General features: G+C 41.6%; 1 protein-coding gene across 1 annotated transcript in view; it reads right to left on the bottom strand.

Moving 5' to 3' along the window:
* Positions 1-1,530: 1,530 nt before the first annotated feature.
* Positions 1,531-26,573, bottom strand: part of KMT2A (lysine methyltransferase 2A) — a 286,124-nt gene continuing 261,081 nt past the window's right edge. Inside the window, exons 35-36 of the mRNA XM_073602468.1 lie at positions 10,396-10,525; positions 1,531-10,293 (exon numbers count right to left, since the gene is read on the bottom strand). Of these exons, the coding sequence (XP_073458569.1) occupies positions 10,018-10,293; positions 10,396-10,525 (406 nt within the window). The 3' untranslated portion in view covers positions 1,531-10,017. The remainder of the gene's footprint in view (positions 10,294-10,395; positions 10,526-26,573) is intronic.

Consider the following 26,573-nt stretch of genomic DNA (forward strand, 5'->3'; position numbering starts at 1 on the left):
ACTAATACCTTTTAACAATGAGATCCCTCTGATGCTTTGGAAGTTCTCTGCAGACCATGGCTTTTGCTGTAGGATGCGACTAAGAAAATGTCAGGAAAGACCTACTAGAACAGCTGAACTTTATTTGGGGTTAATCAGAGGCACTTTAAATGATGGCAGGTGTGTACTGACTCCTATTTAACATGAGTTTGAATGTGATTGCCTAATTCTGAACACAGCTACATCCCCAGTAAGAGCACACTTATGCAACCACATTATTTTAGTCTTTTTATTTTTGCCCCCCCCCCCCCTAAAAGATTTCAGTTTGTTTTTCAATTGAGTTGTACAGTTTATAGGTCACATTAAAGGTGGGAAAAAATCTAAAATGATTTATCTTTGTCTCATTTTTTTACATCATAAAAACCTGACATTTTAACAGGGGTGTGTAGACTTCTTATATCCATTGTAGGATTGTATAATTTTTATTTTTTTTTTCCCTTTTATTGGTAGGACTTGGATGGACTGATGCCTTTTTTTAAGCAGACTAATAATGCATGCCACGCAACTTTGGAGGCGTACAAGTGTGAATGGAGCCTTAAAGTGGTAGTAAACACTGCGTGGTGACTTGTATCTACAGGGAAACTAATATTAAAGCTTATCTGTAGGTACAAGGACTATCACCTGAGCGGGCACTGTTTAGAAGATATTCACTATTTCTGCAGCAGGTGATTTTTAGAGCGCTGTGCCACGATTGCAGCTCCTGTGTGCATGTGCGGGAGTGACGTCGTCGTGGCTCGGCCATTCAAACACCCAGAGCCCCCAAACTCAGACGGAAGACTGGATGTAGATGGAAGCCCTGTCAGCGGTGATGTGATGCTGGAGGGCTTCATTTTAAGGCAAGTCTTTCATAGTATGAGATGCATACTAGCACATTATGCCCTTAACTTGCAGGGAGATTTTTTTTTTTTTCTCTCCAGACTTTACGGTCTGGAGGTAAGTGAATATTCATTTCAATTATCCAATCATGTGAAAAGCAAATCCCAGTTCACGTTAAAACCCAATCGTGCAGGTGACATGTTTGAAAAGAATATCATTGATTGAAGATTCTGAACTCTTTTAGTAAGTCCACCATAATAAACCATAGCCTCTTGGGTGCGGTGCTGATGCATTTACTTCAGACCCATCAGCCGCAGTGTACTGGCACACCATACTTTTTTTTCCGTTTTTTATTTCAGCGCACACCACCACAATGCAGTAATGTGAACTAGCTTAATAGGAACCAAGTCTGCAATGGCACTGTACTGGACAAGGCTGTTGAGCACAGTTCCAATGCATCTGGCGTATAATAACTCTCAGACACACCTGACCGCTACATGGGGTCCAGGGCCACACTGGTGCTTAAGTCTAGGAATGTAATCACTGAATTGAACCAAGAAAAGTGAAAGGGGCACATTGTGTGTGTCATATAGTAACTTTCCAGCAAATATAAAAACAATAAAATACATAACTGTAAAATGTGTGAATTAAAAAAAAGAAACAGACACTTACTGGTACATCAAGAAACTGGACATGTTTATTAAGTAACCTAACCACTTAAATAAAAAAAAAGTGCATAGAAAAAAGCAAACTCCTCTCTGTATTTTACAAATATGTACACTTTACATTCACACAACCTGACAAATTCTGTTTTTCTTATGAAACAGTTTTACATTTTTCTTTCAGGTGTCTGCTGTCCAAGTGGACACTTTTTTTTTTTTTTTTTAAACGGTCATTTTTTTTTTGTTTAAATAACACTGATAAAACAACACTTTCCTTTCTCCGATTTTCTTTTTACATAAAAATTAGGAAAAAGGAAACCAATCTGGAAGAGCAGCAGAAAATAGGATGGAAAGATTTACACAGAATGGCAGTTGTAGGTCACAAGTGAGTTGAGACAGTTTCTTCTAAGGTGAGAAAGATCTGCGTTATACTGGTTATAAGGTCTTATTATAATGACGTTACTGGATCTAGGCAGAATGTCATACATCCAAAACAACAAGTTTTTTTTTAAATTTTTTTTTTGTTTTTTTGTTTTTTTTTAATTAGACCTTAAATGCAGAGAGGCTAGCATCCTAAAGACATTAGAAATATATAATCTAACAGAAAAATAAAATCTTATGGTACAGTACTTGTCACAATGGACATATTCTAAGAGATTACAAAATACCCGCCAAGAATTTGCCCGGAATGTACATCATATGCCGCTTTGTTTGTTACTCCTCTTATGTTATGGAAAGCCTAAAAGATTTAAATGCAATTGATGTACAAAGCCTATTCTATGAAGCAGAGAAAAGAAAACTGCAGCAATCTATCTAGCAGGCAAAGAGACTGCAGCCAAAGTAACACTGTCCTACGGTGGTATGTGGCCAAATGGCCACTTAAATATGTTTGCAAACAAGGTGCAAGGTTTAGTTCTGAAATGTTACAGACAGCATGTCTATCAAGCAGATTCACTGTAATCTACCAAAGATACAAAAAAAGAAAGGGGAGTCCGGTTAAAGAATATCTGCACATTTCTGTACAGCCATCCGTGGCTCTGTCAGTGGCCCATTGCTGTATGACTGTCTGTGCCCCCGTGCTATATGGCTGCCTTAAACTGGACCAGTAAAAACGCCTAAATGGTCTGCGCTCCACCTGACACATATCACAGGTTGTAGAGCACTGCAGTGGGACTGGGACTTAGGTGGCAAAGTATGGCATGTACAAAAAGGATGGTTACCCTTCCATTTATTACAGATTTTGTCCCCTGGTTAGGTACCATAATTCCATTAGGCCTAAGACAATTGTAATGATTTTATATTTTAATCCTTGGAACATCTCAAAATGTAATACTTACACCCTACAGCCTTTGGTATCTCTTAGTGGCCAAATGAGGATCTGCAAAAAAGGATAACAGACTTGTATCTAATTACTTCCCCTGCACAGAATTTCTGCTAGCCAGAATTTCAATATGTGGAGTTCCACCCAAAAGTGGAACCTTCACTTATATGTTGTCCCCCCCCCCTCTGGTGCCACATTTGACACCTTTCAGAGGGGAGGGGGGGGGGGACAGGTACCTATTTTTGACAGGTACCCTTCCCCACTTCCAGGAAACAGCACCGTGGCTCTGTTCCTTGGAAGTTCGGCCCCCCTCCTCCTTCCTCTGCTGCTGGGCCAGTTAGAAAGTGCAAGGCTTCACTGACGGTTTCCCTTACTTTTCTAATTTTACTTCATCAACTTAGACTATTGTGTTCTGATCCATCACAATAATGTTTTTAGGCCTATACCCCTGCGTCATCAGCCTGCCTCTCCTCCTCAGCCAGAGGAAGCTTTGTGTTCATTCACATTAGTCTGTCTCACAGCTGGACCTCAGCACTGTGCATGAACTGTATGAAGCTGAAGCTACATATAGTAAATGCTTTGAGATACTGCAGCACTTACTGAAGGAAACAGTTCATTTGGACCAGCTTGGTCCAAATGAACTATTTTCAAATGACAGACAACATGGAGGTCTGCTTTAAGCTTTGAATAGAGCGGGGAAGAGTTTAAGTATAGCTAAAGGTAAAACTTTTCATTTGGGTAGCTAAACAATAATGAAAACCCTGGTAAGTTTAACAAACAGAGCTTTCTATTTTGGGTGGGGCTCCTCTTTAAGTAATTTTCTAGAAAAAAAGCAGATTTTATTGTGTGTGGATTTTTTTTTAAATTGCCTCAGCATAAAAAAGTGGTTAATAAACGCACTGCACATGCATTTAACTGCTTTTTTTTTTTTTTTTATATGCATGGAACTCCAAAATATAAAATGTATATATTTTAAATAAATCACATTTTTTTCTTTTTTACATATAAGCCTGGAATTTGGATTTAAGTGAGTTTACAAGCTTTCCACAAAACACCCAGATGTGAATATACCCTCGCAGAGAGAAGACTGGAGAGGATGAAAGTTTGCTTAAGCAGCAAATACAATTCAGCTGTTCACTAGGAACTGGCCAATTTTTTATGTGTGTAACAACAGAAGCTAGTCGTTAGATCAAGGTTCTGTCAAACGGTCCTGCTGGAAGCAGTGTTCGATCAGCCAATCGCTGTATTCTGGTAGGGTGGCCCTGCTGTCAGAATACAATTGCGTGGTGGGGAGACTCCCACATTCACATGGCTTGGGTGGATGTGGGAGTGTGTCAAGTTTTGTTTTTTTTGTTCAACCTGCTGGTTGAATGGACACCCCCCCCCCCCCCCCTTCTGTGTATACCCAGCTTTACATAGATCCATTAAACACCTATGCTTTGCTGCTATATCCACTGGCACAACTCCTGGGGGGGGCACAGACAGTCTGCAGTGTCAGGATTAGAGGGCTGCTACCTTGTATAATAAATGCTCCTCATTATGAATGTATTTACGAATGTCTGCTCTACTAAAAGCTATATACAGATGCTTATTTACTATTGTTTTTTCAAATGTCACAATGATTTGAGAGCAAGTAAGTGTATTACAATGACTTAAAACATTGCATGCAAACCCTTACAGAGAAGATTGCATCCAGCAGAAAAGCCTACCAAGCTGTAAACTGAACTTTACTCATGATTACTTCATTTAAAGGAAAAAGATAAAGAAAAGGAGCACACACCAGGAGATCTCCATGTTATTTTACCTCTGAGGGCAACATGGCTGCCAATGTCTATAACAGCTAGATGGTACAATTGTCCTATGTTCCCTGGCTCTTCTGTGGCTATACTGCTATTGCCTTAGTGAACAAAGAAAGAGGAGTAACTTTACAGGCAATGCTTTTACAAGAAGCTGTCTCAAGATGTACAATTGTGGAATGCATTGTGGAAGTTAAACAAAAAAATCTACATTTATTAAAGTGAAAAAAAAAACCAGAAGCTTTTAGTGTGTTAAAAGTACACCACACTCTTACTTAGCCTTGCAGAGAGGACATCTCAGCCAGCAATAAAATCCATTTTGACCTTCCCATTTGATGGCAGTTTGCCTGCACTCCACGCCATGGATGATATCATCCCACCTCTGATTACAAGGTGCTGACCGCAGCAGATGATGCGGTTATGCGGACTTCTACTCACGAGATGCCACTGCTGAACAGTTTGTCACGGGTTGTCAGAGTATCATGACTTCTAACAAATTAACAGCTTTGGGCTGTTACAAAAAAAAAAAAAGGAAGGGTGACCTCTCCACAAGGCCACTACCGCAGCTAAACACTCTCAGCTAGTTTACAGTATAGTACTGAAAAATGAGAAATATACCCATCATTGCAGAAACTTTCTCTTTCCCTATTAGGCTGCATTCACACTACAGTAGTATGTGACGCTTGTGGTAACATTATTAATTACATCCCAAACGCAACAAGCAGACTCATGTTTCTGCACAAGAAAAAAACAGCAGCAAACATGCTGTTAAATGCATGAGCTACTTTACCACATTTCTCGCATGTAGGGAAATCTATTGAAATTAATGGACTTTTCTGTGTGTGTAGCACAGCAAATAAAAAAAAAAGTGTGGATATGTGAAATGCCGGATGTTGCGACATCGCGTGAATGGGACCTAAGACTGTATGTACTTCATTTTTAGCACGCATATTCAGTGCGGTTTTAAAAATATACTAAGACCAATAACAAACTGTTCGCAGTGTCACCCATGTTGAATAGGTGTACAACTACACATGTAAACTTTTTAAAAGCCACTAAACCTAAAACGCAAGTAATTTAATAAGTCAGTAACATTCATAAGTATATATACATATGTATATATACTTATTGCTCAGCGCTGCAAGTCCATGACAATTTCTATGGTACATTTTTGGTTTAATACCTCTTTAAGGTGGGACAAATTTCTGCCTAAATGGGCACAAGGTTATTAAGCGCTTGGTGAAGCACAATTTCCATGGTACATTTTTGGTTTAATACCGCTTTAAGGTGGGACAAATTTTTGCCTAAATGGATACAAGGTTATTAAGCGCTTGGTGAAGCAAGCCGATAGTCCGGGCATTTCCAATTGTAGAAGCAGGAGCACTGGGAGTGTTTTTGTGGACTTAGGAGTTTTTTAAGGACCCAATACTGGAAACCGCACTGGTAGAAGAAAGTGTCCAATCCCTGTAGTTTCAGAGCGATGTGCACGTCATAAATAAGAACAGAAACGGTCTCTGAATTTGGGAGTATTAGCAGTGAACTGCGATTTTTTGCTGAGAGCTTGGAAGCCTCAAGGGCAGTGGGTAAATCAGGTAGGAGAATCTGAATCAGGTGGTGTGGAAACCTGCTTATGGCCTTTGCGGTCAGTCAGCAAATAACTGGGCAATTTGGGCCACAAGGTCTTGCATGACTGTAGTAAAAACCTCAGCATAAATGACCAACAGTGCCAATAAAAAAATCAAATAGCGAAATAGACTCAGGAAGCAGAGGGCAAAATTATTAGGTGCATTGCAAGCAGGCCCAGAGTCATTAGTAGAGTGGGGTCTGGGGGCACCTTTTACGGTTGGTCCCCTTCCCCCCAAAGTGGGGCTCAATTGTATTACCAGCACACAATGGCTGTGTGTGGGAGTTTTTTTTTAGGGCTTGGAGTTGTGTGAAATTACCTTAAATAAGGGAGTGTACTGCGCAAATGTATGTGCCATTTTCTCCCATTATTTTTTCAAGAACGCATCCACTTTTATATGTGCTTGTGCCCATACCATACTTCCTTATAGGTAAGCCCAATAAAGATCATTGCACTTAGCCTGAAAAACCCAAGAATGTTTGATAGGTTGTGCTCATGTAAAGGTTTTAGTACTTCATAACTGGGTATTTCTGTTTTGGGTTTAGTGGCTCTTAAAGCCCAACTGAAGTCTGGGCCCAAGCAAATCCTACATTTTATATGCTTCATCCTTTGTTTTTGTTTTTTTTGTTAATCTCCCAGCTGAAAATACCATTGTCTCATAGTAATGTGCAATAAATTGCTGGTTCAGAGATAAGTCTCTCTTCATCATTCCACCTCACTCCCATAGCTATCCAATTAGCATTGCTTACTCACGTCAGCAAGTGTTGCTGATGGATACTGTAGGAGGCAGTCCTCGCGCTGATGGCAGATAGGAACTAATGACATTTCCATGACCTTTCTTTACTTCCAATTTCTTGCTAGGGGATCACCAGCAGCCAGGTAACTAGCATTTAAAACATAGGCACTCCCAATTATTTTTCTCACCACAGGTTTGCTTTAAAGTTTGGCATGTACTTTACATATGTATAATCAAGGGCAATTCTGCCTGTAGCTTTCTCTACTTACTAAAGCCAAGTATGAAATGCAAACGTACTCTAACCAGATAACTGTGTGCATTTCTTTAAATCCAAGCCCCAGCCTTATCTTCAGCCTTTCACAGTTCTCCTGAAATTGCTTACTATAATTTCACTGCAAGCTCTAAGCTTTTTCACAGCGTGAATTAGAAGGTGCATCAAGTCAGATAGAGCCACCCTCGTTTTTTTAGGAAGCCATGTACAGAATCCTGCTGGACCCTTCTCACCAGCCATGATCTGCCTGCTTTGTCTAGGGAAGCACAAGAACCCATTGATGACAATACCAGGTCTAAAATAAGATCTAGAAAGGGAAAGGCTTTATTTCAAATTTTCATTAGTATGCTGATGAGGGGAGGAAAAGGATAACCCAGAGAAGGCAAAATACAAACAGATAAACTTGAGCGTTAATGCCTCAGTGACCCAACCTTTGACTGCACCACTCCAGCCTCATGCCAGGCTACCCAGTGATTACATTAAGAATTCACCATGAGAGGGGATATGGTGACACCACCCCAGCCGGGGTCTACAAATACTGGGAGAAACCACTCTCTGTCCACCTAAAACACGTTTAAACAGAAACCCTTCCCTCAACTAGAAGACATAGATTGGTAATTTAGCGGGTGGAAGAAACTTCTGTCCACTAAAAATGAGCGTCAGAGCTGTAAAGTTAGTATCAGCTAATGAAAAGAATGGCTACAGTTTAGAACACAGAATGATTGCCAAGCCATTAGCAGGTGATAACTCTAACTTTAGGAATGCTGAATAATAAGGGCACTGCATAACCAAGACATTTTAAGAACTACACCATCAACCCAACATAAATCCTTATTTTATTTTACTCTGGTAGTATACGCTATAATGCAAGGAGACTCTACCAGAGCAAGAATGAACTCTGAACATATGAGCCCTAGCAATGATCTGCTTCAAATGTAACACTCTGTACAGGGTTGGTTGTCTAAAAGAATATCAACTGTGTATCCATCAACCAAGTAGTCACATCTATGTAATCTAAAATAACAACTTCTACCTGAGAGTAATTTATAAATGTAAACCCCTCTCCTTATTTTCATTAAAGAAAAGATGCTGTCATTTTAATTCAGCATGATGATGCCGAAACCTTGAGATTGTTATCTGGAGAAAATAAAACATACGTTAAAACAATAAATAATTTCTACAGCATAGACACACCCTGCAGTTTCCTCAACATATCGACAAAGAAAATATACAAAAGAGAATGAAAACAGCAGTCGACTATTCTCAAAGCGAACTATGATGTTTACATGTTCAGCAGTTTATGATAAAAAAATAAGCAATTTAAAAAAAAAAAAAAAAAAAAACGAACAAAAAAACCTGATACACATAATTCTGATCACTCTCATGCTTTAAGTGCTTCCATATCCATCATTTAAGTGCTTCCATTAGAAAAATAGAGAATATTTACATTTAGTTAAACAAAATCTTAAATACAAAGATGAGAAGATGTAAACAGAACATGGGAGATGAAGGATTGCTAATCTATATAAAGGGCAACTCGGTGCAAATAAAAATAGGATAGTATATCAGCTATGATGAAAGATTTGGGGGATGCTTTGAAATGTGGTGGTGACTGGGAGCTCTTCAGCCCCACTTAGTGTCTTGAGCTCAGCCCCATTGCTGCAAATATAAAAGCTCTTTTTAAAAGAGTACGATATTTTTCTTCAATGCATGGTTTTACAATTTACAATAAATAAACTTTTTCCTGCAAGGCAGGAGACCCACACCATTCCTGCTTTATTCCTAATTACTAATACTATTCAAATGTCTTCCTCTTCTGTACAAAACCTAAAATGGCAGGTTAAAAAAAAAAAGAAGAAGAAATGACAAGTGCCACATTTAAACTTTGTCATGACATGGTAACTCAAGGAGTGTTATCCCTCCATTGATTCTGTGGTTTGGCTTCTACAGTAAAACATTCAGTATATTTCTTATTAGGACCATAACATTATCGGTTTCATTGTATACAAATATGGAAGCGAAGATAATAAAAGTCACTGCTAGCTAATGCCCCAAAAATATTATAGTGCCTGAACAGTTAAGGTGAGCAACTCTTTCCAGCACCACTGCCCGCTCCATTTGCCTGAACCAAATGGCAGATTGCCTGTGGTCGCTTCTCTGTTCATGCGGTTATAACTCTCTTGCTGGAGGCAGAGGGAAACCTCAGTGATGTCCCTTGATCTCCTGTCTGCTAAAACTGCATAGACTCACCAGATGTAAATATCTCAGGACAAGACGGGTGAGAAAAGACATGAGACTTGTCCACCGAAGTGCAGCTCTCATCACCTCTGCAATACTTTTTATATAAGGCCCATTAGCAGTCTATCAGAACTTTTTCATTTTTGTAGTTTTTTGTTTTTATGTAACAGTGCCATGCAATGTTGGATACTAGCAATAAAAGATCAAAAAACTACTAACCATAAGGTATTTACTGCTAGGTGGTAGCAAAGCAGTACACAAACACAAATCTTCACTGTATAGTGGACTAAGACGGTCCTTACTGAAACTCCAGGTATTACGTATGGACACTATTATACAGCAATGTATTGTTATTACTGGTGATAGATCTAAAGTGTCTTGCATCCTTAACCACTTAGGAGTGAAATGAAGCAATGAAGGAGGACTAAGGTGGTGGGTTTGGCATTGAGAAATGGTCCTGCAAATCTTGAGGGTGCTCAATTTCCACCTTTTTTTTATACATGTAGGAAGGTCTCTAGTTAAGAAACTTGCGGCACTTCTTGGTTCCACAGTTGCAAGCTAGTTTGTTGCTAGCATCTTCAATAGGGAACTTGTAGTCATATGTGAGCTCCTCACCACGATATATTTTCCGCACTGCAAATATAACTATGTGTTTCTGTCCATCGATGGGGATGACACGGGAGTAACAGTTGGGCTCACATGAGTGGTTGATGAAGCGAGCAGCATTGCCATGCATAGTGGCATCAACAACCTCAGAGTCATCTATACGGAACATGTAGCAACCGATTCCCTACAATGGAAAAGAATTGTTAAGTATCAAGGATCTATGTGTGGTTATTTGACTAATAAAACTGATAAACAAAAAAAGGTAAATCTGCTTTTGGCTTCTCACCTTTCCGTCATAATACTTTTCTCTTTTGTCAGTCAAAGTTGAACGGACAACATTTCCTGAGTACTCTATTACCATCTCCCCGGCATCAATTGTCCTCTTGCAGAAAAGACCCCGACCGTGTATTGGAGATCTGAGAAGAAAGCAATTTTTTTTTCATACGAAGCATGCAGCTCTGATGAGATGTTGCTGTTAGAACACCAAAGCATTTAAACTGCAAAGCATTTGTTTGTTTTTTTCATTCATGTACTTTGGGGGACACAGGAATTTTTTCACCTTTGGGGTGTCCAAACTGAGGGGTGGGTGACAGCAAATGCTAACAGGCCCAAAAAACAACAAAGAACTGGGAACTGCCTGCAACTCAAAGAGCTGTCTGAAGGATCTTGGCTGGCATCATGAGACCTCAAAATCTGGTGGCAGCCTTCAAAACCTGTTTAACTCGATCCTTGGAAGCTTGTAAAATGATCTGTATGAGCCACTTAGAGATGGTGTAATAAGGAGGTTTGTGCATCCTTAAAGGATTTGTAAACCCTTGTTTAAAAAAATAAAAATAAAATAACAAACATGTCATACTTACCTCCACTGTGCAGTTCGTTCGTTCACTGTGCAGGGCTCAGGTGAGTAAAATGGGGGGCTGTGGGGCCAATCAGCATCAGAAGTTTTTTCACCTTAATGCATAGGATGCATTAAGGTGAAAAAATAAAACGTTTTAAAACCTCTTTAAGCCTCGTACACACGCTTAGATTTTCGGATGACCGAAAGTCCATTTTTTGTGGCATGCTAGTCTCATGTTGAAAGTGAAGAGGTTACTCACAATACGAAAATTTTCGTACAACAGAATACAACATCAGAAGAGATGTAATGTGTTGAATAGTTTTGTATGTATTGTTTCGTTTCTGAGCATGCGTAGTCTTGCTCTTACGATTTTTTTTCGTACGAAAACCGCACTAATAAAATGAAAATCGGAGTTCACATCCGACAAAAATTTTATAGACTGCACATCCATCTTTTGTCTGACGAAAAAGCGAAATTGGCTGTCGAAAGCACCGTACTAACGATCCGAAAATCGGCAGACAGCTCGTCGTACAAATTTTTCTTTCGATTTTCGGATCGTGTGTACAGGCCTTTACAGGAAACCATCCAGGATGAAAAAGAGAATCAGTCTTTCTGAAAGAAGCAAGGTCATAACCCCACCCAACCACATGCAGATAATGGAAAGAAATTTTCTTTTGAAAATGTAGAATAGCGAGTTGGCAACTGAATAAATTACTTTCTTTCTCGAACATCACAGGACACAGAGCCACAGTAATTACTGATGGATTATATAGGTATCACTGGTGTAGATTCATGGAAAGTTTGAATGAGAATGATAGGGGGATTCATTTCAACTATGAAGCCAGCTTGAGTTCAATAAACTTTTTGGATCTTAAAATATGGGGGGAAGGAGATATGATATTGACTTCCACTTATTTTAAGTCCACAGATCGAAACGCGTTCATATCGTGAGATAGTTGCCATCATAAAGCTTGGCTGGATTCAGTCCCGAAGAGCCAATATGTCAGAATTAGACGCAACTGTTCTTCTATTGGCGATTTCAGGACTCAGTCCCAGGTCCTCACAGAGCGATTTCTCGAAAAGGGCTATGATGCCTCTTTTTTAAGAGAGCGAGTTGAGGAGGTTGAGAAACTAGATAGAGAATCCCTATTAAAAGACCACACAGAAATAGGGAATGCCACAAAGAAAGATTTCATCTGCCCATTTGTAACCAATTATTCTCACCAACATTTCACAATAAGAAAATTGATACATAAATATTGGCATATTGTCAAAAATGACAATATATTGGGCCCCCTACTCCCGGAGAAACCCCAGGTGGTTTTTAAGGGATTACCATCGATTAGAGCATCGGTGGCTCCCAGTGTGTGCGACCCTCCGATAAGGAAACCAATGTTTTTTCAAAATTTAGTAGGGTATTTTAGATGTAGAAAATGTGCGGTTTGTACGGTTAATGCCATTAAAGGTCGGAAAGTGACACATTTTCATGCTATCAGTACCTCACAAACCTTCCCAATAAAATCGTTCATTACATGTTCTACCACCCATGTAGTGTATCTTTTGACCTGTCCGTGCCGGTTTCAATACGTGGGACGCACGGTCCGCATGCTTCAGGTCAGGTTAAACGAACACATTAGCAAGATTCGAAGAGGGTTTATAGGACACCCGGTATCTAAACACTACCTTAATGTACATGATAAAGATCCCAAGGGCACTCAATTTGTGGGTATCGACAGATTGAGTGTTCCCTGGAGAGGAGGGCCCAAGAGACGAGCTATATCCAAGCTAGAAATGGGGTGGATATACAAGATGGGGTGTCTTAAACCACAAGGGCTTAATGTCGATATTGAGATCAATGCGTTTATTGATAACGCATGATAAAATTTAAGACATAATATCGCATATGCCCCCCGTTACTATAGTTATCTGTATAGGGCAATTGGAACCCCCTTTCTAGGAGGTTCATGATCATCTAAATTGCTCGATCATATCTTTGAGTTTCTATTGTTTTTCCTCTTTTTGAGTTGTAAATTGTAAAGGGATAGGCCGAGTCTTGCTCTGGCTGTCAGGTTGAAATTTGAACAATTTTTTTTGGGCGAAATCCCAAAGATATAATGGTCCCATTTTTTATATTTTATTTTTTATTTTTATTTTTATATTTATTTTTATATTTATTTTTATTTATTTATATTTATTTTTATTTTTTTATTATTATTTTTTTTATTATTATTTTTATTTTTTCTATTTTTTTATTTTTATTTTTATTTATTATTCATTTTTTTGATTTCGCCTATGCACAACCCAACTAATGAATTTGTACTCCTTTTCATCAATTTAAGGTATTTTTATTTTTATTTTCAGATATACAGTGCATTAAAAAATTTTTTTCATTATACTAAGTGGATGGTAAAATTTAAGATTATAGCCACGTACATTATATGTACTGCTCAAGTGGCTTTTTAACTTTAAGTGTGATATTAAGGTTTTTAAACTTGTTTTTATTCATTAAGTACCGGAAGTTCCTGGCGTGCCATGGATGTTTGTTTCCAAATTCTATCCAGGGTACACGCTCGAGCCCTTCCGGTTTTCTGATCATGGTCCGCCTCTATAGGAGGCTTTCAATGTTAGCCAGACCGAGGCTTGGTATATCCTTGCGCATGCCTGTTGGTATGTCGGGCTGGCGCTAAAATGAGGCTTGGATGTATTTTCGTTTTGTTTGGTTTTTCGTTTTCATTTTCTGTTTATGTTCCGCCCCGAGGGCGGTCTTTAATGACGGCCTCGTCGAATCTCCACACATGCCCTGTCGAATGACGGACATGGGCGGAGACGTGGGCGTGGTTACAATCTGTCTGTTTACATATAAGGTGATGGTTCATTGCGTCGCCCGTGCCCCGTAGAAGACGTCACGTATGACGAAACATGTAGGGCGTGGCCTCGCAGTGCTTGCCATCACGTGTTCTGAAGTTCCTATTTGCACGGGCGTTCTGCCTTTGTTTTATGCCGACTTTTTTAGAGAAATATTTTTCCTTACTGGAATCTTTTAAATGTATATCTGTGGTTTATTTTAACCAATAAAACCCTAAACGTTATTACACTATTGGAGTTCCTCTCCTTATGTTTTTTTCCTGATTATGGACTCTTCCATCCCTGAGTCCCCCCTCTGATGTTGGAGCAGTTGGACTATCCGGATCATACTGGAGTCGGTGGTACATGCTGTCAAGACCCGGATATCAACATTCTGTCCCTGCAGAGGGTTATATCTGCAAGCCCATACGACCTTGCCATAGAGGAGGTCCAACAATTGGGGTAAGCGCACATCTATTACTCCCTTTTCTGCAATCAATGTACATTCGATAAGAGTCTCTTCAGCTCATCAGCTCTCATGGTTCAGTGATGAGACATACTAAGTGGACTTTTTCTTTTCTATTTCATTTTTTGAACCCAGTCATGGACTGATTATAAGTTGTTTTGATGTGTGATTACTTATTTTCAGCATATATTAATATTTGTTGGATTTTTGGGTAATGACTTTATGCACTTGTTGTCGTTATCATCATTTTTGCTGGGATTCACACATTCATTGTGTCTCCTAGACACTCTTCAATTATATTACTGCCAGCGCATTTAAGTTTTATTTATATGTTTATCACTTCATGGATATTTGGAGTTTTTTTTGCAGCTGCACTTTGTGAATATTATTTTAATATTTTTCTATCACGTATTGCTCATTAGCGCAGGTTGTTTCCACCATTTCTTTAGTTATAATTAATATCTACCTACTTGCAGCTGAGCGTTTGTCCTCACATTAATTTGTGTTGGTTTTTTCTTTGCACCTTACTAGTTTTTAACTAACACATTAATTAATCTTAGCCACTAAATTAATATGGATGTATTTGATTATCGCTCCAAGCACACCATTGCCAAAGAAGGTGTATTTGAGGGGAATTATGAACCTGAGAGTGACCTCGGTGGATTATTTATGAGACTTAAAAATCTCATGATCTCCGAGGTACACACCCAGTGGGACATATTCTTCTTGGAACACTATGTATCTGTATCAATGGTTCCAAGGAGCCTGAGATGGGAGGTTGGCCCCCAGAAAGGTGAATCTGACCTTCAAGATTGGTACAGATATTTCAACGAAGCTGGAGGAAAATTCTTAGAATTTTTGATTCCCAGGAAGAGAGCTAAGTTAAATAGATTAGATGTTGAGATCAAACTCATGAAAGAGAAACTATCCCCCTTTAGTACAAGTGAAGAATACAAGGAGCGGTCCTCTAACTTAAGGAAAATTTTAGAGAAGGAGGAAATAGAACAAAAAAACAAGAAAAGGAAAAAATTCAATAGGGACTTTACTGATTATCAAAATGGATCTGTATTCCAATGGCAGATAAAAATTGCTGCAGAGGAAGCTGAGGCTAACAGTAATATGGAGGTGTCGGCCCCTGGAATTTCTAGTCAGGATAGACAGCCGAGGGAACCAGATAGATCTCTATCACCACAGAAACAATATTCTAAACCACCCAGAAGGGTGTCCTATCGTTCCCCAGGTAGACCTAACCCTATTTCTTACACACAGTCTCCAGCTCGGAATATGAGAGTTCCTACTCAGGCTCCCAAAAAGAAAATTAAAAATCAAAAATTTAAGAGACATCATAATGAAGGGAATCAATATCATCAAGCACAATCAGGAGGATACCAGGATGGTCGTTATGATAATCAATATGACTATCATGGTAGGCCTTACGTGGATAGTCGGTCCCCAAGATATCCTATACCTACACATAATCGCTTTCAACCACTTGATGAGCATTATGTTAGAGATAGTGATAATTACGGAGGGCCTAACCAGGGATATCATACTCCAAGGAGAGACAGGGGGTATGACCAGTCATCCTGGCATCAGCCCTCTTTTCCCCCTCATAGGAATACACAAAGGGATGAGTATACTCCCCGACGATTTCATCGGGAGGAATACTCACAACCCCAACATTGGGGTTTTCCCAGAGGAGAACAAAGCTTCCAACGATCAATAGAAGAAAGAGAGGAGTCAGAGGGGGGAGGAAGATTAGGAGCAAAAAGAAAACGGGTATAACCGGGCAAGGTATCTTCAATCTCAGTGGTATTCCCTTGACTTCCGATGAAACCGCTATTCTTGATAAAGGGCTCAAATTTGCACCCCCGAAACCGCTCAATAAATTCCAGACATACATGGATATACATAAGTATACCAGAAGACTGAATATTAAGCGATATCTGCTGACTAATCCCATTAACACCCTAAATAATAATCACACGAACGTCAAACATTCAGGTTTGGCGAACGCTTCATTGTTCAATCCGCCAGGTGGCCTACCGGCTTCCATTAAAGTTTTTAGGGACCTCCTTCTAAGGGATTTGGAGAGTATAAAAAGTAAAAACATTAAAATGAGCAAGGATTTGGAATCAGGTTTGGACCAACTTTGTAAACGAAAGGATCTAGTTGTGAGACCAGCTGACAAGGGGGGGGGGTATAGTGGTTCTGAGTAAGAATGACTACCTCCAGGAGCTGGATAAAATAGTAGGAGATACCACCACATACATTCCCCTAAAATCAGACCCTAGGAGTAAATACAAAAGGGAACTTGAGAACATTGTGGAGAATGGTTTTAGATTAGGGGTTATAAATAAAAAGGAAAAACTGTTTTTGGTTCCGGTATCATCACGGATACCAATTATATATTATCTCCCAAAGGTCCATAAGGACCCTGTCCACCCGCCCGGCCGCCCAATAATTAGCGGTATCGATTCAATCACCTCGAGGGCTGGCAAATATATTGACAACTTCCTGCAGCCCATAGTCCGTTCACTACCTGCCTATATTAAAGATAGCAGACATGCCATCAATCTACTTAGGGACTGCGGGTATAGGAGCGGATATTGGCTTGTTACGGCGGATGTCACGTCTTTATACACGGCGATTCCCCACGCCTGGGGTATATCCTCAGTGAAATACTATCTGTATAAGGACGTGACATTGCCAAGGAAACAAAAGAGGTTCATTATGGACTTGCTGGAGTATACTACAACCCACAACTTTTTCTGGCATAGGAATCTTTTCTTTTTGCAGAGAAAAGGAGTAGCCATGGGGGCAAAATTTGCCCCCAGCCTGGCTAATTTATTCATGGGTAAATGGGAGGAGGACGTCATCTATGCCCAACGTAGACCAGAATTAGTCTTGTGGGCAAGGTACATTGATGACGTCCTCCTCCTATGGAATGGTACCCAAGACTCTCTGTGTAGATTCATGGAAAGTTTGAATGAGAATGATAGGGGGATTCATTTCAACTATGAAGCCAGCTTGAGTTCAATAAACTTTTTGGATCTTAAAATATGGGGGGAAGGAGATATGATATTGACTTCCACTTATTTTAAGTCCACAGATCGAAACGCATTCATATCGCGAGATAGTTGCCATCATAAAGCTTGGCTGGATTCAGTCCCGAAGAGCCAATATGTCAGAATTAGACGCAACTGTTCTTCTATTGGCGATTTCAGGACTCAGTCCCAGGTCCTCACAGAGTGATTTCTCGAAAAGGGCTATGATGCCTCTTTTTTAAGAGAGCGAGTTGAGGAGGTTGAGAAACTAGATAGAGAATCCCTATTAAAAGACCACACAGAAATAGGGAATGCCACAAAGAAAGATTTCATCTGCCCATTTGTAACCAATTATTCTCACCAACATTTCACAATAAGAAAATTGATACATAAATATTGGCATATTGTCAAAAATGACAATATATTGGGCCCCCTACTCCCGGAGAAACCCCAGGTGGTTTTTAAGGGATTACCATCGATTAGAGCATCGGTGGCTCCCAGTGTGTGCGACCCTCCGATAAGGAAACCAATGTTTTTTCAAAATTTAGTAGGGTATTTTAGATGTAGAAAATGTGCGGTTTGTACGGTTAATGCCATTAAAGATCGGAAAGTGACACATTTTCATGCTATCAGTACCTCACAAACCTTCCCAATAAAATCGTTCATTACATGTTCTACCACCCATGTAGTGTATCTTTTGACCTGTCCGTGCGGGTTTCAATACGTGGGACGCACGGTCCGCCCGCTTCAGGTCAGGTTAAACGAACACATTAGCAAGATTCGAAGAGGGTTTATAGGACACCCGGTATCTAAACACTACCTTAATGTACATGATAAAGATCCCAAGGGCACTCAATTTGTGGGTATCGACAGATTGAGTGTTCCCTGGAGAGGAGGGCCCAAGAGACGAGCTATATCCAAGCTAGAAATGGGGTGGATATACAAGATGGGGTGTCTTAAACCACGAGGGCTTAATGTTGATATTGAGAGCAATGCGTTTATTGATAACGCATGATAAAATTTAAGACATAATATCGCATATGCCCCCGTTACTATAGTTATCTGTATAGGGCAATTGGAACCCCCTTTCTAGGAGGTTCATGATCATCTGAATTGCTCTATCATATCTTTGAGTTTCTATTGTTTTTCCTCTTTTTGAGTTGTAAATTGTAAAGGGATAGGCCGAGTCTTGCTCTGGCTGTCAGGTTGAAATTTGAACAATTTTTTTTGGGCGAAATCCCAAAGATATAATGGTCCCATTTTTTATATTTTATTTTTTATTTATTTATTTTTTATTTTTATTTATTTATATTTATATTTATTTTTATATTTATTTTTTTATTATTATTTTTTTTATTATTATTTTTATTTTTATTTTTTTTATTTTTTTTTTTTTATTTTTATTTATTATTCATTTTTTTGATTTCGCCTATGCACAACCCAACTAATGAATTTGTACTCCTTTTCATCAATTTAAGGTATTTTTATTTTCAGATATACAGTGCATTAAAAATTTTTTTCATTATACTAAGTGGATGGTAAAATTTAAGATTATAGCCACGTACATTATATGTACTGCTCAAGTGGCTTTTTAACTTTAAGTGTGATATTAGGGTTTTTAAACTTGTTTTTATTCATTAAGTACCGGAAGTTCCTGGCGTGCCATGGATGTTTGTTTCCAAATTCTATCCAGGGTACACGCTCAAGCCCTTCCGGTTTTCTGATCATGGTCCGCCTCTATAGGAGGCTTTCAATGTTAGCCAGACCGAGGCTTGGTATATCCTTGCGCATGCCTGTTGGTATGTCGGGCTGGCGCTAAAATGAGGCTTGGATGTATTTTCGTTTTGTTTGGTTTTTCGTTTTCATTTTCTGTTTATGTTCCGCCCCGAGGGTGGTCTTTAATGACGGTCTCGTCGAATCTCCACACATGCCCTGTCGAATGACGGACATGGGCGGAGACGTGGGCGTGGTTACAATCTGTCTGTTTACATATAAGGTGATGGTTCATTGCGTCGCCCGTGCCCCGTAGAAGACGTCACGTATGACGAAACATGTAGGGCGTGGCCTCGCAGTGCTTGCCATCACGTGTTCTGAAGTTCCTATTTGCACGGGCGTTCTGCCTTTGTTTTATGCCGGCTTTTTTAGAGAAATATTTTTCTTTACTGGAATCTTTTAAATGTATATCTGTGGTTTATTTTAACCAATCAAACTCTAAACGTTATTACACTATTGGAGTTCCTCTCCTTATGTTTTTTTTCCTGATTATGGACTCTTCCATCCCTGAGTCCCCCCTCTGATGTTGGAGCAGTTGGACTATCCGGACCATACTGGAGTCGGTGGTACATGCTGTCAAGACCCGGATATCAACATTCTGTCCCTGCAGAGGGTTATATCTGCAAGCCCATACGACCTTGCCATAGAGGAGGTCCAACAATTGGGGTAAGCGCACATCTATTACTCCCTTTTCTGCAATCAATGTACATTCGATAAGAGTCTCTTCAGCTCATCAGCTCTCATGGTTCAGTGATGAGACATACTAAGTGGACTTTTTCTTTTCTATTTCATTTTTTGAACCCAGTCATGGACTGATTATAAGTTGTTTTGATGTGTGATTACTTATTTTCAGCATATATTAATATTTGTTGGATTTTTGGGTAATGACTTTATGCACTTGTTGTCGTTATCATCATTTTTGCTGGGATTCACACATTCATTGTGTCTCCTAGACACTCTTCAATTATATTACTGCCAGCGCATTTAAGTTTTATTTATATGTTTATCACTTCATGGATATTTGGAGTTTTTTTTTGCAGCTGCACTTTGTGAATATTATTTTAATATTTTTCTATCACGTATTGCTCATTAGCGCAGGTTGTTTCCACCATTTCACTGGTGATTGGACACTGGCACACCCTATCAGGAAGTTCAACCCCCTATATAATCCCTCCCCCTTGCAGGGATACCTCAGTTTTTACGCCAGTGTCTTAGGTGATGGACGTGTAAAGATGTGCTGTGCTGAGCTCCAAAGGGAATATCCTATATCCTATACTGGGGCAAGCCAGGCAGACCGGATCCATTCAAAGTGTCCTTTCTAGGCCGAATTGGATGGTACCCGGGCCTCGTGTCCGAAGAAACGAGGTTTTACCTGTAATGCTTCTATTTTTAGAGAGCTGGACCCCGCATATTAGAAAATGGTTTTCTAGCCTAATTTCTAGCCGGGTGCTTTACGGACCCAGAACTGCAGGATCCCCCTATTCGTAGGGGGCCCCAGTCTCTGACGGTTTTTTCAAATGGAGCCCACCGTGAGAGGTGAAGATTGGGTCTGTATTAACTGAACCCTGCGGCTGGTAAGGTAAGAGGAGATTCCACAGAATTTTCTAATTCTAGTAGGTTTCTCCTTTAAGGTAAATGCATGCTATGCCTATTGTGACCACCGGGGGCTGCCAAGAGCACAAACCTTGTCATGCTGGATTGTCTGTCTCAGTGTTCATGCTGCACAAATTTCACAGCGTCTCCGGCCGGCTCACGGTAGGATGGATGGGGGGATTTCTCATGTATGAATGTCCCCCCCCCCAGGCTAGGGGGAGGCCACAGGGGTCTAGACAGTGGTTATACCGCTCAGGCACCGCAGCCCCCGCCACCATTGCTGTTGTCAGGCAGGCCCTTCACTACCAGCCTCCCTCCCTCCTCCCTCTCCCCCAGCCAGGAGAGTCGGCCAGCGTGGGAAGCGCTGTTTTTTTCAAAATTCGAGGGGGGGGGGGGGCGGGGCGGTACATCAGCACAGGTGCTTAGACTCCCATTTAGGCCAGCTGCAGGCTATTAAGGTACTCTGTACAGGTGCACACAGCCTTTGGAGAGACACAGAGCTGACGGTCGCATGTAAGGTGGGACACAGGCATTCTCCTAGGCAGCATTTACTGAAGTAACACCAGACTGAGCATTGGGTAGCAAGGCTTTTAACCAAACTACATCGCTCAGCAGTCAGTGTTCATTTGTGATACCTCACACCTTGTTGCTTTGCACTATGGGTAGAAGAGGTTCAAGCACCCCAAGAACCAGAGACACTAGGGGATCTCGTTCAGGTTCTGAGGGCCCCCTGTCAGCAGCATCCTCCCCCCTGAAGGGCCAGGGACGGCTAGCCAGGGAGAGCCGTCTGGGTCAGGGGCTACACCTGCTTCTGGCACTTCAGCCCCTGTATACATTACTCAAGAGGTTTTTTCCTCAACCATTAATGGTTTAGAGGAAAGATTAATGGCCGTGATTACAGCTTCACTTAGTGGAAGAAAACGTACTAGGCCTTCCTCTGTTCCCCAAGACCCTCAGGAAGAGGAGCTCTGGGATAAAGGAGACGAATCCCTTTCAGAGGATCAGGATGGGACGGATGATTCCTCTTCAGAGGAATCAGGTGGAGAGGGACCCTCTGCGACTTCCCAAGAGGAGAAAGTCTTAGTGCAGATCCTTACTGGATTGGTCCGCTCCACATTTAAGTTGCCCCTACCTGAAACTGCTAAAGAATCCTCTTCTGCTTTGGGGTCACTGAAACCTTTCCAAGCAGCACAGGCTTTTCCTGTTCATAATTTACTTGAAAAGCTCATTTATTCTGAGTAGGATCACCCAGACAAGCGTTTTTTTCCGCCGAGAAAGTTTTCAACACTTTATCCGATGGAAGAAAAGTTTATTAAAATGTGGGGAATACCGGCCATTGATGCCGCCATTTCCTCCGTAAATAATAGTCTGACTTGTCCTGTAGACAATGCTCAGATGCTCAGGGATCCTGTAGATAAAAAGATGGAATCCCTATTGAAGGATGTTTTCTCCTTAGCAGGTTCAGTGGCTCAACCTGCAGTAGTAGCGATTGGAGTCTGTCAATACTTAAGAGACCATGTTAAGCAGGTCATCAAAGTATTACCTGAACAGCAGGCCCAGGGGTTGGCTAAACTTCCAGCAGCCTTATGCTTTGTGGTTGACGCCATTAGAGATTCTATCGTGCAAACCTCCCGTCTTTCACTGGGGTTGGTACATATACGTAGAATCCTATGGTTGAAAAATTGGTCAGCCAAAGCACCATGTAAGAAGCTCCTGGCGGGGTTTCCATTTCATGGTGAAAGGTTGTTTGGAGAGGACTTGGATAACTATATCAAGATAATCTCTTGTGGGAAAAGCACTCTCTTACCTGTTAAGAAGAAGAGTAAGCGTCCCTCTTTCAAACGGACTATTTCCCCAGCGCCGGGGCTTCAGCCTCCAGGCAGTCTCGACGGCCGCCTCCATCTGGGTCCAGAGACAAGAGTCAACTTCAGGGACAGAAGAAGTCCTGGGGGAAGAAGCCTACTAGGCAAAACACTAAGACCTCGGAATGAGGGGGCGCCCCCGCTCACTCGAGTGGGGGGAAGACTGCGACAGTTCTCAGGTCTCTGGCAGGAGGATTTCCAGGACAGATGGGTAATCTCCACGGTAACCTTAGGGTACAAGCTGGAGTTTCAGGAATTTCCCTCTCCTCGGTTCCTCAGATCAAGTGTCCCCAGAGACCCAGAGAAGAAGCAGTCGCTTCTTCTAGTGTTAGAGTGACTTTTGTCGCAGGAGGTCATTATGATGGTTCCCGCAAAGGACCAAGGATTGGGCTTCTATTCCAACCTTTTTACGGTCCAAAAACCAAATGGGGATGTCAAACCCATTCTGGATTTAAGGGATCTGAACCGATTCCTAAGGAATCAGTCCGGACAGTAGTCTCTACCCTGCAGGGAGGAGAATTTCTGGCATCGATAGACATCAGAGATGCATATCTGCATGTGCCCATTTTTCCTGCTCATCAGAAGTTTCTGCACTTCGAGGTAGGAGGGCGCCATTTCCAGTTTGTGGCTCTGCCTTTTGGGATAGCCACTGCACCTCGGGTGTTCACAAAGGTCTTGGCCCCTCCTCTGGCCAGACTAAGAGCTCAGGGTATAGCTGTCATAGCATACCTAGACGACCTGCTATTGATAGACCGGTCGGTAGCCTCCTTGAACGGGAACTTGAGATCCACAGTCAAGTATCTGGAACACCTAGGTTGGATCCTCAACCTAGAAAAATCTTTCCTAAAACCAGTAAAAAGACTGGAGTATTTAGGTCTGATCATAGATACAAGCCAGGAGAAAGCATTTCTACCTCAGGCAAAGATCACTGCTTTAAGGGAGCTGATTCTGGCAGTCAGGACCAAGAAGGGTCCTTCTGTCCGCCTTTGTATGAGGCTGCTAGGGAAGATGGTGTCTTCATTCGAAGCAGTTCCCTATGCTCAGTTTCATTCAAGAATGCTGCAACACAGTATTCTGTCAACCTGGAACAAGAAGGTTCAGGCATTAGACTTTCCGATGTACCTGTCGCATGCGGTGCGTCAGAGCCTCAATTGGTGGCTCATACCCGAAAACCTGCAGAAGGGGAAATCCTTTCTACCGGTTACCTGGACGGTGGTAACAACAGATGCCAGTCTGTCAGGTTGGGGAGCAGTTCTGGAACAGTCTGTGGTTCAGGGGATATGGTCCAAGACAGAGAGGACCTTACCCATCAACATTCTGGAGATCCGGGCGGTATATCTAGCCCTAAAAGCCTGGACTATCAGGTTACAGGGCTGCCCGGTCAGGATCCAGTCTGACAATGCCACAGCAGTGGCTTATGTCAATCCTCAGGGAGGCACCCGGAGCCAAGCTGCTCAAAAGGAGGTGAACTAGATCTTAGTCTGGGCAGAGAGGCGTGTGCCATGCATATCGGCAGTTTTTATTCCAGGGATAGAGAACTGGCAGGCGGACTATCTAAGTCGCCAGCAGTTACTCCCAGGGGAATGGTCTCTACACCCCGATGTCTTTTGGGCCATATGCCAAAGATGGGGGGTCCCAGATGTAGATCTCTTTGCATCCCGATTCAACAAAAAGATAGACTGATTTGTGGCAAGGACGAGGGATCCTCTTGCATGCGGGACGGATGCGTTGGTGATTCCGTGGCATCAGTTCTCACTGATTTACGCATTCCCGCCTATTCTGCTACTGCCACGACTCCTTCGCAGGATCAGGCAGGAAAGGAAGTCGGTACTTTTAGTGGCCCCCACTTGGCCCAGAAGGACTTGGCATGCAGAAATAGTAAGGATGACGGTGGGTTCCCCGTGGACACTACCGGTACGCCCAGACCTGTTATCTCAAGGTCCAGTGTTCCATCCTGCCTTACAAACGCTAAATTTGACGGTTTGGCTATTGAGACCCACGTTCTGAAGAGTCGCGGGCTTTCAGGTCCTGTCATATCTGCCTTGATTAATGCAAGGAAGCCAGCTTCCAGAATGATTTATCATAGAGTCTGGAAAGCTTATGTATCCTGGTGTGAATCCAGAGGTTGGCATCCCAGGAAATATGTCATAGGTAGAATTCTTGATTTTCTACAATTAGGATTAGAGATGAAGCTGGCCTTGAGTACCATCAAGGGCCAGGTCTCGGCTTTATCTGTATTATTTCAACGGCCACTTGCTTCGCATTCTTTGGCCCGAAACTTTATACAGGGGGGGTGATGCGTCCTAATCCTCCGGTTAAAGCGCCCCTAAACCCCTGGGACTTGAACTTGGTCCTGGCTGTGTTACAGAAACAGCCTTTTGAACCAATAAGTCAGATTCCTTTGGTCTTGTTGACAAGGAAGTTAATTTTTCTGGTGGCCATCTCTTCTGCTAGAAGAGTTTCAGAATTAGCAGCTCTTTCCTGTAAGGAGCCTTATATGATTATACACAGGGATAGAGTGATACTGCGCCCTCATCCTAGTTTTTTACCGAAGGTGGTTTCTGATTTTCATTTTAACCAAGACATTGTTCTGCCTTCCTTTTTTCCAGATCCCTGTTCTCCGGAAGAAAGATCTCTACATTCATTGGATGTAGTAAGAGCAGTTAAGGCCTATCTCGGGGCAACTGCTCAGATCCGCAAGACGGATGTTTTGTTTGTGCTGCCAGAGGGTCCCAATAGAGGACAGGCAGCGTCAAAAGCTACCATTTCTAAATGGATTCGACAATTGATCATTCAAGCTTACGGTTTGAAACAGAAGATTCCTCCGTTTCAGATCAGGGCACATTCCACAAGGGCTATTGGTGCTTCTTGGGCAGTGCATCACCGGGCCTCTATGGTTCAAATCTGCAAGGCCGCAACCTGGTCTTCAGTCCATACATTCACCAGATTCTATCAGGTGGATGTGAGAAGGCATGAGGATATCACCTTTGGGCGTAGTGTGCTGCAGGCAGCGGTACAGGGTCCTCAGGTCTGATTGCACCCTACTTGGTCGTGGTTCCCCCCCCTCAGGTAGCATTGCTCTGGGACATCCCATCAGTAATTACTGTGGCTCTGTGTCCCATGATGTTCGAGAAAGAAAATAGGATTTTTTAAAACAGCTTACCTGTAAAATCCTTTTCTTTCGAAGAACATCACGGGACACAGAGGTCCCGCCCCTCTTCTAATACACTATATTGCTTGGCTACAAAACTGAGGTATCCCTGCAAGGGGAGGGATTATATAGGGGGTTGAACTTCCTGATAGGGTGTGCGAGTGTCCAATCACCAGTGATACCCTATATAACCCATCAGTAATTACTGTGGCTCTGTGTCCCGTGATGTCCTTCGAAAGAAAAGGATTTTACAGGTAAGCTGTTTTAAAAAATCCTATTATTTCATTGAGCAGAGTGTACAAAATACTGTGGCTGATGTGTTTCAGCAATAGGCCTTAATCATAGCCATAAAAAACAAGGGATTAGTCTGTGAGCGATTTACATCTGAATGCCTGAAGGGTAAACTACCCAAGAACCCTCAAGAATTAGCAACCATCTCCCAACTGCAAAAATTGGGACCGCACCTTCATGATGAAGGCTTCTCTGAGGGCTTACCAGATATCCTGCTTCCTGCCTTGTCAACTGTCTGGGAATTAGACATAGTGAGCCTGATTGTACTCACTTCAGAAGCAGACTGACAGGAAGGCTGGAGCTCATGAGACTTTCCTTGGACTTATTCCTTTGAGGCAGGTATATGCTCTGGCCTTCTATGCCATCTTTAATGATGATATCATGGGTAGGACTGAATAGAAGTGTCCCTCGATGACCAAGTGTGTCACACACACACCTTGAATATAGCATCTGCATCCAAGCATCTTAACCAGAGTACTCTGTGCATCTGTATTAACATTAGACCAAGGAGAGGACAAGTTTAGATGTTTTTAACAAGCCATCACAACTGAAGCATAGGGCTCCAGACATCTGTTCCACATACTCAATTAGGAAGGGGG

This window comes from Aquarana catesbeiana, linkage group LG10, assembly GCF_042186555.1.
Source record: "Aquarana catesbeiana isolate 2022-GZ linkage group LG10, ASM4218655v1, whole genome shotgun sequence".
NCBI classification, from domain to species: Eukaryota; Metazoa; Chordata; class Amphibia; order Anura; family Ranidae; genus Aquarana; species Aquarana catesbeiana.